The following is a 12,704-nucleotide window of genomic DNA, read 5'->3' as shown; positions in this document are numbered from 1 at the left end:
TCCTTTGAATGTGAATACATACACTCACTGCAGATCAAAATGAAATTATTTATTCATCTAAATGAATACATATAAATTAGAATGAACACAAACGGCATGAGAAAATTAAAGACAGGGTCAAAGGTCATCAGGCAGGTTAGTGTAAAATGGAAACGTCAGTTGATTGCTCTCAATTGTGAACCACAGTCAGAATCTTTATCCATCGGTGGTGAAGTTCAGTGGGAGTTTTCTTTACTTGGGATCGTCAGTAGTTTCCTGAGTTTACTGAACTTAATCTCTTACTTTCTCCAGAATGAATTTCAACCACAGCGTCTTAACGTGAACATTCATCTGCTGGAAACAGTTCCTGCTTTCAGCTCAAACATAAAGCAGACTAATAAACGACCTCTTCATTTCAGTGTAATGACCATGACTCACTGAGCAGAACTCAAATAACATGAATGCATAAGAGTTGAACGTTGAGGAAACCTGTGACCTGTGTGAAACCAGGCAATGTTTGATGCAGATGACTCATGTTAAACTGAAGTCTGTGCTGCACCCTAGAAAACTTAGAAACTGAACTTTAAGAGCTGAAACTAACAGGCAACAATCAGTCCCTCCACATATTCTAAGGCTGCATGAAAAGTGTAATGTGCAAAGGTGGACTGGATGTGTGAGTAACCGTTACTGTTTCCGTAGATTTCACCCAGAGTATCAGAGAAGAAAAACCATCAGAGCCCTCGTAGTTCAGACAAACAACGTTTCTCTACACAGTCCTATAGATTTTATTATACACAACTGGGAAACATGTCTGAGACAAACTGGAAAAATATGAAGCTATCCTTCAGCTATTTTTAACAATCCATTTGCAGCACAGTCTCAGGTGGAGACGTCCAGGGCTCCTAACGAGACTGACGGCTGCTTTAGAAACGTGGGAACACTCAGTCAGCAGTCACTCAAAGGCAGATTCTGGTGTTTGATTCCATGTGGTGGAGTCTGTCCCTCGTGTTGTCAGTGAAACCCTTTGGTTTCTGCTCTACTGCGTCGGGGTGAACGTCAGGATCATCCACGCAATCACAAAGTAGAAGAGGAACACCGGGTACACCACCAGCGCCTTGCGGTTGGGCGGCTGGCTGTCGGCCAGGAAGGCCGTGGAGGCGAAGGTGGACCAGCCGAAGGATGCGGTCACCACCACCAGCCGCACGACGAAGCTGACCAGCGAGTTCGGGACCAGCAAGACGATCCGGCACGTTGCCATGGCAACCGTCAGCGGCATGATGCAGTAACCCAGCACACACAGGCTCTGGAAGAAGGAGATGGTCCCACCCAGCAGTTTGGAGTTAAGGGTGATGATGATGGAGCCGAACCAGATGATGACGAAGACCTGGGAAGAAAATGCTCAATGTTAGTCTGAGTCAAATGAAAGATTAGTTAAAATAGTTTAACTGGGCTCCATTCACCATGTAAGTAACTACACAAACTCTTTACACATCAAACGCTGCATGAAGTTAAAATAAAGCTTCAGCAGCAACGTCAGGGAGCAAACAAAGGACTCTGTCAAACTAGAAATACTGGATTCCGGTTGTGTCTGTACCAAACTGTGATGTGGTAGTTAACGTTAACGAGTTTAGCAGTGGATTTTAGTGCAGAGTTCATGTAATTCCCTCCTGCGCCTCACCTTTAGTGACCAAACGCACAGAGCTGAGCTGGTTGCAGGACCCCTAACTAACTATTACTGCGGTCAAGTGAGCCGTCGTTCGTTCATCCGTCGTTCAGCCAGCCGCGCTTCAGAAACGTCTTGCGCCCGTATTACACGCTTTACAGCAGAGCACAAAACACGCTCGTCGCGACTTCCTCTTTTCATAGCGACACGTCTGGTCTGTTCAAAATATTGAAAAATACGAAACAAAATATTGCATATATAGAAAAACTGTCGCCTAATAAAGATCTGTATACTTTTACTGTAAAATTAAGGATTTATTAGTATTTAAAACTACCATGTCATACTGTGAAACTTTTATAATTAATAACTTAACTTTGGTGCATAGTTCCAGGCCCAGACCACTTTCCCCTTGTTCTACTAGAGATGTATTATCACCCCACAAAGATCTGTATATTTTTACTGTATAGTTTTGGATTTATTAGTATTCAAAACTACCAGTTCATACTGTAACTGTATAGGCCGTATAGTCAACTTTAATGATCAATAACTTGACTTTGGTGCATAGTTCCAGGCCCAGACCACTTTCTCCTATTTCTGCTAGATGTGTACTATCATCACACAAAGATTCGTGTATTTTTACTGTATAGTTTAGGATTTATTAGTATTCAAAACTACCAAGTCATACTGTAACTGTATGGGCCGTATAGTCAACTTTAATCGTTAATAACTAGACTTTGGTGCATAGTTCCAGGCCCAGACCACTTTCCCCTTGTTCTACTAGAAGTGTACTATCACCACACAAAGATTCTTGTATTTTTACTGTATAGTTTTGGATTTATTAGTATTCAAAACTACCATGTCATACTGTAATACAGTCAACTTTAATCGTTAATAACTAGACTTTGGTGCATAGTTCCAGGCCCAGACAACTTTCCCCTTGTTCTACTAGATGTGTACTGTCACCCCACAAAACTTCATGTATTTTTACTGTATAGTTTAGGATTTAGCAGTACTTGAAAGTACTGTCATACTGTAATACAGTCAACTTTAATCATTAATAACTTGACTTTGGTGCATAGTTCCAGGCTCAGACCACTTTCCTCTTGTTCTACTAGAGGTGTACTATTACCCCACAAAGATCTGTATATTTTTACTGTATAGTTTTGGATTTATTAGTATTCAAAACTACCAAGTCATACTGTAACTGTATGGGCCGTATAGTCAACTTTAATCATTAATAACTAGACTTTGGTGCATAGTTCCAGGCCCAGACCACTTTCCCCTTGTTCTACTAGAACTGTACTATCACCCCACAAAAATTCATGTATTTTTACTGTATAGTTTTGAATTTATTAGTATTCAAAACTACCATGTCATACTGTAATACAGTCAACTCTAATGATCAATAACTTGACTTTGGTGCATAGTTCCAGGCCCAGACCACTTTCCCCTTGTTCTACTAGATGTGTACTATCACCACACAAAGATTCGTGTATTTTTACTGTATAGTTTAGGATTTATTAGTATTCAAAACTACCATGTCATACTGTAATACAGTCAACTCTAATGATCAATAACTTGACTTTGGTGCATAGTTCCAGGCCCAGACCACTTTCCCCTTGTTCTACTAGATGTGTACTATCACCACACAAAGATTCGTGTATTTTTACTGTATAGTTTAGGATTTATTAGTATTCAAAACTACCATGTCATACTGTAATACAGTCAACTCTAATGATCAATAACTTGACTTTGGTGCATAGTTCCAGGCCCAGACCACTTTCCCCTTGTTCTACTAGATGTGTACTATCACCACACAAAGATTCGTGTATTTTTACTGTATAGTTTAGGATTTATTAGTATTCAAAACTACCATGTCATACTGTAATACAGTCAACTTTCATGATTAATAACTTGACTTTGGTGCATAGTTCCAGGCTTAGACCACTTTCTCCTTATTCTACTAGTGATGTGCTATCACCACACAAAAATTCATGTATTTTTACTGTATAGTTTAGGATTTAGCAATACTTGAAAGTACTATGTCATACTGTAACACAGTCAACTTTGATAATCAATAACTTGACTTTGGTGCATAGTTCCAGGCCCAGACAACTTTCCCCTTGTTCTACTAGATGTGTACTATCACCACACAAAAATTCATGTATTTTTACAGTATAGTTTAGGATTTAGCAGTACTTGAAAGTACTATGTCATACTGTAATACAGTCAACTTTGATGATCAATAACTTGACTTTGGTGCATAGTTCCACGCTCAGACCACATTCCCCATGATCTACTAGAGATGTACTATCACCCCACAAAGATCTGTGTACTTTTACTGTATAGTTTAGGATTTTAGTAGTACCATGTTATGCTGAAATATGGCCCTTACAGTCAAGCATAAAACCAATAAGTACTGCACTACAAACAGTGTAGTGTGTAACTTTCTTTTTTATTGTTTTAAGTCTGTATTGTGAAGAGAGAATAATTGCATTAAATCTAATCCTGAATATTTGGTTATATACATTTTGTATTTACATTTTAGTGTTCAAAACTAGATATTACAATGTGTAAGAACAGAGACGGCAATAACTTTGATAAAACAAACTCCAGACATGGGAAATGGTTTAATGAGAACAAATAACGATTTCAGTATCCATCCATTTTCAACCGCTTTTTCTGGGGGCGGTCGCGGGGGCAACAGTCTAAGCAAACTCCAAACTTCCCTCTCTCCGGACACTTCCTCCAGTTCAGGCCAGCCCAGGACCTGTTTGCCTTGGGAGACCCTACCAGGGGCATTTAGCCCCCGACAACATAGCTCCCGGGGTCATTCAGGCACACAAACTCCTCCACCACGTTAATGTATGTTTCACACATAAATATTCAGTTTTTGACTGTTCAATGACTTTATATTAAACATTAAACATTTAGTTTCAATATTAAAAGTCACACTTTGGAGTCCTAACAGATGGTAATAAAAGGATTAATGTGTGTGTGCTTAGCCTCACTCACAGTTTTTTATATGAAAAGTGACATAATCCGGGCCTGGCATTATGCACTAAAGTCAAGTTATTCATCATCATAGTTGAATATAAGGCCCATAGAGTATTACAGTATGACCTGGAAGTTTTGAATACTAATAAATCCAAAACTATACAGTAAAAATACACAAATCTTTGTGTGGTGATAGTACATCTCTAGTAGATCAGGGGGGAATGTGGTCTGAGCCTGGAACTATGCACCAAAGTCAAGTTATTGATCATCAAAGTTGACTGTATTACAGTATGACATAGTACTTTCAAGTACTGCTAAATCTTAAACTATACTGTAAAAATACACAAATCTTTGTGTGGTGATAGCACATCACTAGTAGAATAAGGAGAAAGTGGTCTAAGCCTGGAACTATGCACCAAAGTCAAGTTATTAATCATGAAAGTTGACTGTATTACAGTATGACATGGTAGTTTTGAATACTAATAAATCCAAAACTATACAGTAAAAATACACGAATCTTTGTGTGGTGATAGTACACATCTAGTAGAACAAGGGGAAAGTTGTCTGGGCCTGGAACTATGCACCAAAGTCAAGTTATTGATCATTAGAGTTGACTGTATTACAGTATGACATGGTAGTTTTGAATACTAATAAATTCAAAACTATACAGTAAAAATACAAGAATCTTTGTGTGGTGATAGTACAGTTCTAGTAGAACAAGGGGAAAGTGGTCTGAGCCTGGAACTATGCACCAAAGTCAAGTTATCAATGATCAAAGTTGACTGTATTACAGTATGACATGGTAGTTTTGAATACTAATAAATCCAAAACTATACAGTAAAAATATACAGATCTTTGTGGGGTAATAGTACACCTCTAGTAGAACAAGAGGAAAGTGGTCTGAGCCTGGAACTATGCACCAAAGTCAAGTTATTGATCATTAAAGTTGACTATACGGCCTATACAGTTACAGTATGAACTGGTAGTTTTGAATACTAATAAATCCAAAACTATACAGTAAAAATATACAGATCTTTGTGGGGTAATAGTACACCTCTAGTAGAACAAGAGGAAAGTGGTCTGAGCCTGGAACTATGCACCAAAGTCAAGTTATTGATTATCAAAGTTGACTGTATTACAGTATGACATAGTACTTTCAAGTACTGCTAAATCCTAAACTATACAGTAAAAATACATGAATTTTTGTGTGGTGATAGCACATTACTAGTAGAATAAGGGGAAAGTGGTCTGGGCCTGGAACTATGCACCAAAGTCTAGTTATTAACGATTAAAGTTGACTATACGGCCCATACAGTTACAGTATGACTTGGTAGTTTTGAATACTAATAAATCCTAAACTATACAGTAAAAATACACGAATCTTTGTGTGATGATAGTACACATCTAGCAGAAATAGGAGAAAGTGGTCTGGGCCTGGAACTATGCACCAAAGTCAAGTTATTGATCATTAAAGTTGACTATACGGCCTATACAGTTACAGTATGAACTGGTAGTTTTGAATACTAATAAATCCAAAACTATACAGTAAAAATATACAGATCTTTGTGGGGTAATAGTACACCTCTAGTAGAACAAGGGGAAAGTGGTCTGGGCCTGGAACTATGCACCAAAGTCAAGTTATTGATCATTAGAGTTGACTGTATTACAGTATGACATGGTAGTTTTGAATACTAATAAATCCTAAACTATACAGTAAAAATACACGAATCTTTGTGTGATGATAGTACACATCTAGCAAAAATAGGAGAAAGTGGTCTGGGCCTGGAACTATGCACCAAAGTCAAGTTATTGATCATTAAAGTTGACTATACGGCCTATACAGTTACAGTATGAACTGGTAGTTTTGAATACTAATAAATCCAAAACTATACAGTAAAAATACACAGATCTTTGTGGGGTGATAGTACACCTCTAGTAGAACAAGGGGAAAGTGGTCTGAGCCTGGAACTATGCACCAAAGTTAAGTTATTAATTATAAAAGTTTCACAGTATGACATGGTAGTTTTAAATACTAATAAATCCTTAATTTTACAGTAAAAGTATACAGATCTTTATTAGGCGACAGTTTTTCTATATATGCAATATTTTGTTTCGTATTTTTCAATATTTTGAACAGACCAGACGTGTCGCTATGAAAAGAGGAAGTCGCGACGAGCGTGTTTTGTGCTCTGCTGTAAAGCGCGTAATACGGGCGCAAGACGTTTCTGAAGCGCGGCTGGCTGAACGACGGATGAACGAACGACGGCTCACTTGACCGCAGTCTAAACTATTGATCCCCTCACACCACCCTCCACACCAGCCTGCCTGTGATGGACGTGTTCATTCATGCTGTGTCTCCGGGTATGAAAAAGGATTAATTGGACGCATCGCCGCGTGTCGTAACTACCTCAGCGAACTGCGGGCCGCTCTGGTCGTCGCCTTTCGCCGCGCCGCCCTGCAGCAGCAGAGCCAGCGTCACGCACAGCAGCAGCGGGCCCCACAGGTCCCAGTCCCGCAGCAGAGCCGAGCTCCGCTTCGGGTACAGGACGTGGATGAACTTGTTCCCCACGGCCCGCAGGTCGCGCAGGATGGTCTCCTTGACTGGCTCGTCCAGCGTGGAGAACTCATCGTCTCTTCTGGACGGGCCCACGGGCACAGAGATGTCCCCCTCCACCGGGATGTCCCCGGAGATGGAGACGTCTGACAGCCCGGCGAACGGCCTGCTGGACTCGTCGGCTGCGGCCATTTTATTCAACGGAGAAGCTGTTTTACAAGAACCGCTCGATGCTGTGGCCGTTTAGATGACGTCACCAAAGTCCATTTGGTATATAACACAACAAGTCAGCGACAGAAGCGACAATCTTTCCCTAAAACAGCAGATTCGGTTCCAGTTCGTCCGACAAGTGGCGTAGTGTGGCGCTCCACGTCAGCTGGGGATTGTTTACTTCCGCAGGACGTGGCTAACGCACGTCCGGGTGGTGCGTTCACGAGCGTATGTTGATGCGGGAACCACTTAGACGCTTTGTTTTCTGTCGTTTGATAATGTTAATTGAGACATGGAATAAAAAGATTCAAAAGTCTGAGATAGTTATGTTTTATTTTAAAATGATTTATCCTTAGTAACAACGCTGGAAAGCTTTCGTTATTAAAATAATTCACAACAAATATAAATCAATTAAAATAGAGTAGTTATACAAGTAGTACAAGTATGAACAGTGTCAGCGCAATATGAATGTACTCCCGAGACTGCGGACGGTTCGTGAAGGTATCGTCCCCTGTTGATGACGCACTAAAACGTCGACAGTCGTTTCTGGAGCGTGTGTTTATTGTCCACCAGCACAAATCTAAACCGTTTTAATGTTGAACACAAGTTAATTACCGCGCATTCCGGCTCCAGACGCAGATGGATTTCTATAGGAAGCAGGTGAAATCAGACTGCGAGGAGCTGCTGAGCCGTTTCCTTCGAACAGACTCGGTCCGCTTCGAGATTTTCGCCAAAATATGGAGAGAAATGAAGTTCTCCCATATTTTCCAGTGAGTTATAGCTTATTCTACTGTATATGCGTCAAAGAAACATGTTCTATCCACATGATCACAAAGACATCGTTTTAAACTTTTTTCCATCAGTAGTGAAGGTAACGTTTCTAAGGAGGATGTTCTGTGTGTTTAGCGGCACTACGAAGCATGAGAAGCGGCAGTTCAGTCGCCTGGTTCTGGACTCGGCCTACAGCTTCCTGCTGCCCCCGTTCAGTTTCCAGATCAGGGTGGGAGGACTCTACCTGCTCTACAGCCTCTATCACTGCCAGAGCGCCTCGCCCCCGGAGCAGGTGACCCCCCCCCCGCACCTGTGCGCTGCCATAATGAATAAACTGCTTTGGGATTCACGTCTCTGATGAGGTTGTGTGTGTGACTGCAGATCCGTCTGGCGCTGAAGGACTGGGAAGACCTGAAAAAGTTTGAGAAAGATGCTTCAAACGCTCAACACCACGACGCCGTCTACATCCTGCACCGGCTGATGTTCCTCAAAGCTTTCCTCTTCACTGCTATGCCCACAGTGGTGAGCGGGACACATTATATGAGCGCTATAGTGCTGTGCAGGCCAAGTCAATGAACAATCAACTCAATGGTTGATTTAATACTGAATGAACCCTCTGTGCTTCTCTGACCTTGTCAGCTCGTCTACAAGAAGAAGAGAAAAGCTGAGCGGTCGATGTTGTGCGAGGAGTTTATGGAGCGAGCGAGTTGTCCTCAGGAGCTGATCACCGCTAAGCTGCTGGAGGTAAACAAGACCACACATTGACTGTAAGACGAAGGTGTGAGCTGAAACGCTTTTCTGTGCCTCGTGTCATCGTGTGGCAGGACTTGTCCTCTGTTCACGACTTGTACGAGAAGCTGAAGACCTCCGTTTGTTCACCGTCAGAAAAAGCCGATTCGTCCCTGAGCCTCATCAATAAAGACCTCGTCCCTCAGCTACGTGACACTGTGATGGACTTCTACAAGTGGCAGCAAAGGAAGGTGAGACAGTAGTGAAACTTTGATTCGTAATCTTTCTTTTTTTCCTTTTTTTCTATCTAGACTTTGTTTCTATTCTTATGTAAATTAAGGTTAATGTCATGATGACGATGTCTATGAAGACTTAACGAGGCTCCAACTGTTGTCTTCATATTTGTGAAAGCCATTTGACAGTGAAACAAATCAGCGTAAATAAATCTTTTTCCTTATAAATGACACATTCTGTGGTAATGATTGACTGGTTAAGACTCGTTCTCCTTGCCCATAATGGTCTTTGTTCCACTGTTGCTGTGATCATTTGACCTGTTTTGTTTTATCAGGAGAAGTCAGATGAAGAGGACGACAGCGGCGAGGGCACGTCGTCTCAGCAGGCTGTAAGTAACGGTTTGTTGCTTGTTTATTCCAAGGGATTAATTGAGCATCACTTGTTCATCTCACGTCTCCTGCACGCGCTATAGTGTGACCTTCTGTTTTGTGTTGTCAGTGCTCTAGAAGAGCCGAGCAACTCGCTCTCATCAAGTCAAAAGCATACGGACAAGCGCTCGAGGTTTGTGCTTCATGTTAGATTGCTTTTACTTATTTAAATGTGTGATAAATCACCACTGATGTTTTCTTTCTGTTTCTTTTAAATGTCCTTCTTTGAAGTAGTTATGATGCATGTGTGTGTGTTTCAGGCCCCTAAGTCACGTCGTCATCGCCAAGTGGAGGTGGATTTCACCAGCAGCGAAGCCGGACCTTCGTCAGGATCCTCCAGAATAAGCAAACCGTCGCTCAAAAGCAGAGTCAGTGAGACTCTGCAGATGTCAGGTGTGTTCCTGCCTGTGGCCAAACATGCAAACCTGAAACAATAAATAATTATTATTCCAAGTCCATGACTGAGGCAGCTACACTTGAAGGACGGTTCAGGTTGTCTTTCATTACAGTTTCTTTCCTTAACACAACTTACACACGTTGTTATGACAACCAGGACGTTCTACTCCTCTACTGCAGGAAGTTATCAGAACCGTCCTCACTCGTCCTAACTCTGCTTTTCAGGTGATTTATGGAAAGAAGCCTCAACGACCACTTACATCAACTGTCTCACCACCATCGACTCTGCTCCTGGTACGTTCCCAGCACTCGCACGTACCGACCTCTGCTTTTCACTTTATTTTATCATGCAAAATAGATCTGAAACTGTTGAGATGAAAGAGAAGTTATTATTCTGTCTTTCCTCCATTTAGAAAAACCAAAACCCTTAAAGAAGTTCAAGTGGCATCAGGAGTGGACCTGAACCTGATGTGCTGTTTGATGCTTTGTTACTTTAGGTTTTAATGTTATTGTAACTGTTTGTTTTAAAAAACATTAGTGCTGCAGTTAATTGATACAGACAATGTGATTAAAATATAATTGTTCTAACATTGATTATGGCTGTAACACAACGCAGAGTTTTGCCAAATGTAAGTCACAGTCGTTGAAGCCATAAACAATCTGTATTTTGTTAATAGTTTTTAAATTAATCTTTGCCGATGTTTTAGCTTTTCTCTCACATGTAAAAGTAGATTAAGTCTGCGTTTGTTGAACAGGATTACATTAATATGTAAAATGAATATGAACATTGTCCTTATGAATTTTATCTTCTTTGCAGATTCTCTGAACTTACAACTTGTGCTTTTATATTTTAATATTTAATACAGTGTCATTTTTTACTAAAAGATGATTTTTTTATTTGTTATATTCGACCATACAACTTATGTGGCATATATTGATTTAATATGTGCAGCCTGTCTTTAACAATTCAATTATTATCATGACTTGATTTAGCTTTATGCTAAATTGGTAAAAACAAACAAACTCCAAGATAATCTTAGCTGTTTGCTCTTGGCATTAGTTAAAATTATAACTTAAAAGATGATTCCAAATAGTTAATTGTTTATGTGTGCCAACATAGATGGAATCTAGGTTAAATTAGCAAACTACTAATGGCTGGAGTTGGCTAGCTTGGTTAGCATTAGTTTAAAATTTTTAGTTTAATTTTGAAGTTTTATTACTAACGCTATTGTGCTTTTATAAAACAATTGCTAACGTGTTAGACTGTAGTTTAGCCTCTGTTTGATTTTGCTTTGTGATCTACTCTGAACCTTTGTTTTGTAAGAACCCCAACGGAAGCTGATGGAACTTCAAAGGCAGTTGGTAAAAATATTCTTTTAATATTTTCCTCATTACAATCTGTTTGAGCAAATGATGTAGACGTTCTATTGTATGTAATGAGGGTTTAAGGCAAAATAGGCCGTTATTTACGGGTCTGGATTAGCACATTTAGAAAACAAGATGATTACGAACCCAGTGACTGGATGATTCCTACGGTCCGTGAAGGGGCCATCGCTCCCCACTATGAGGCTGCAGATCTGCGGGTCTGGAGGATGAGGAGCGGCGGGGATGCTGCTGCCTCTGCTCCGCCGACCGTACAGCCAGTCCCGCTCGACTGAAGGGAAGCAGCCGCAGCCATGGCCTCGGACAGTAAGTGCCACCGTCTCCGCGCCGCGTTGGCGCCTCCTGCCATTTTCACCGAGTCGGGCCGCGGATTTGACGCCGTTTTCAGGCTGCTGGGCTTTTGCCGAAAGCAGCGAGCGACAGGACGAACAGGCCACTTCTCGGTCCTCCGCCACAAACGACTGTTGTTGTAGGTTTCAGCCAGTTTCAGGTCGTCAGACACAGAACAAGCGGGACGTGTGTGCAGTTTTCTCTCCAGCTGTTCCAGTGGAGTTGATGCTTCATCGCGGCCCTTCAGGCATCGTCTGCACCAGAGTTAAGACATCAGCTGATTTATTAAAGGTGTCTAAGCTGTAATCTGCGTTTTGATCTATAGTTCAGGTCTCAGTTACAGAGCAGCTTTTATTTAGTTCATAAGGAAACGTTTCATTGTCAGATCTGAACCCAGAGACCAGACTACGGACCTAGTCCAACGGAGCAGCATCCGTCTACTTCTTTATTTTTCACTGCACCAGTCCCTCAAACACCCAGTGTTTGTTAGTGTTGTGCTTTTTCCTGATTTTCCTGTTTCAGTGAAAAATCCACTAAAAAGATGAACTGTCCAACCAAAGGATTTTCAGCGATACAAACACATGATGACAGTCACTGCTTAAAGCGAAATGATCGAGCATGAATAAATGATTAGGTTTTAATTATAGCTTTGCTGCTCATGGACCGTCTCCGGGTTTGTCACCCCTTTCTCTGTCAGAGAACGTCATGGTCCCTGTGTTTCTACAGCTTCACTTTATTGTTTATTGATAATGATAAAACAAACGTTTCATCTTTATAATTGGAGCATGTTGTTGTTTGACATTTAGACATTTGCACAGGTCTTTGCAGCTTGTGCAGAATGGATTGTGACGGAGCTGGACTCAAGGGCTGAGCCTGTGTTTCATCCGTGGCGCCGGCTGACGCCTGTCTGCAGGCATCGGCCGCGGCCGCAGAGTCACGGCGGCGCTTTCAGCTTCACGTGCATCAAGCTTCTGCCGCCGAGGTCACGAGGTCAGAGACCTCTGTTTGTGTGATTTACTCTGCGTGACGC

General features: G+C 41.3%; 3 protein-coding genes across 5 annotated transcripts in view; 2 read left to right on the top strand and 1 right to left on the bottom strand.

Moving 5' to 3' along the window:
• Positions 1–34: 34 nt before the first annotated feature.
• On the bottom strand, positions 35–7,644 carry yipf6 (Yip1 domain family, member 6). Its single transcript, XM_029140213.3, has 2 exons — positions 7,047–7,644; positions 35–1,363 (listed from the first exon to the last, which is right to left on the bottom strand). The coding sequence occupies exons 1-2, from the start codon at positions 7,383–7,385 to the stop codon at positions 1,016–1,018; spliced, it is 687 nt and encodes a 228-aa protein (XP_028996046.1). The 5' UTR covers positions 7,386–7,644; the 3' UTR covers positions 35–1,015.
• A 270-nt stretch (positions 7,645–7,914) lies between these two features.
• Positions 7,915–10,893, top strand: snapc1b (small nuclear RNA activating complex, polypeptide 1b). Its single transcript, XM_029140209.3, has 10 exons — positions 7,915–8,173; positions 8,310–8,466; positions 8,556–8,696; positions 8,814–8,918; positions 8,999–9,154; positions 9,472–9,525; positions 9,636–9,698; positions 9,826–9,958; positions 10,187–10,255; positions 10,375–10,893. The coding sequence occupies exons 1-10, from the start codon at positions 8,043–8,045 to the stop codon at positions 10,422–10,424; spliced, it is 1,059 nt and encodes a 352-aa protein (XP_028996042.1). The 5' UTR covers positions 7,915–8,042; the 3' UTR covers positions 10,425–10,893.
• Positions 10,894–11,500: 607 nt separating this feature from the next.
• syt16 (synaptotagmin XVI) overlaps positions 11,501–12,704 on the top strand; it is an 18,702-nt gene continuing 17,498 nt past the window's right edge. For 2 of the 3 annotated variants that reach the window (XM_029140203.2, XM_029140202.2), the window contains exon 1: positions 11,502–11,650. In XM_029140203.2, coding sequence (XP_028996036.1) covers positions 11,638–11,650 — 13 coding nt within the window. In that variant the 5' untranslated portion in view covers positions 11,502–11,637. Of the gene's footprint in view, positions 11,651–12,704 lie in introns of all 3 variants that reach the window. The other variant, XM_029140204.2, reaches the window with a different exon arrangement.

Source organism: Betta splendens, chromosome 22 (genome assembly GCF_900634795.4).
Source record: "Betta splendens chromosome 22, fBetSpl5.4, whole genome shotgun sequence".
NCBI lineage: Eukaryota > Metazoa > Chordata > Actinopteri > Anabantiformes > Osphronemidae > Betta > Betta splendens.
This window is presented reverse-complemented; position numbering and strand designations above follow the sequence as displayed.

What these genes read in the sequence shown, in the direction of transcription:
- yipf6 (XM_029140213.3), bottom strand. Translation starts at nt 7,385, where the DNA reads ATGGCCGCAGCCGACGAGTCCAGCAGGCCGTTCGCCGGGCTGTCAGAC. An exon ending in GCGGCCCGCAGTTCGCTGAG is followed by an intron (nt 1,364 to 7,046) that starts GTAGTTACGACA and finishes TTTTCTTCCCAG; the next exon opens with GTCTTCGTCATCATCTGGTT.
- snapc1b (XM_029140209.3), top strand. Translation starts at nt 8,043, where the DNA reads ATGGATTTCTATAGGAAGCAGGTGAAATCAGACTGCGAGGAGCTGCTG. An exon ending in TCACTGCTATGCCCACAGTG is followed by an intron (nt 8,697 to 8,813) that starts GTGAGCGGGACA and finishes TGACCTTGTCAG; the next exon opens with CTCGTCTACAAGAAGAAGAG. An exon ending in TGAGACTCTGCAGATGTCAG is followed by an intron (nt 9,959 to 10,186) that starts GTGTGTTCCTGC and finishes TCTGCTTTTCAG; the next exon opens with GTGATTTATGGAAAGAAGCC.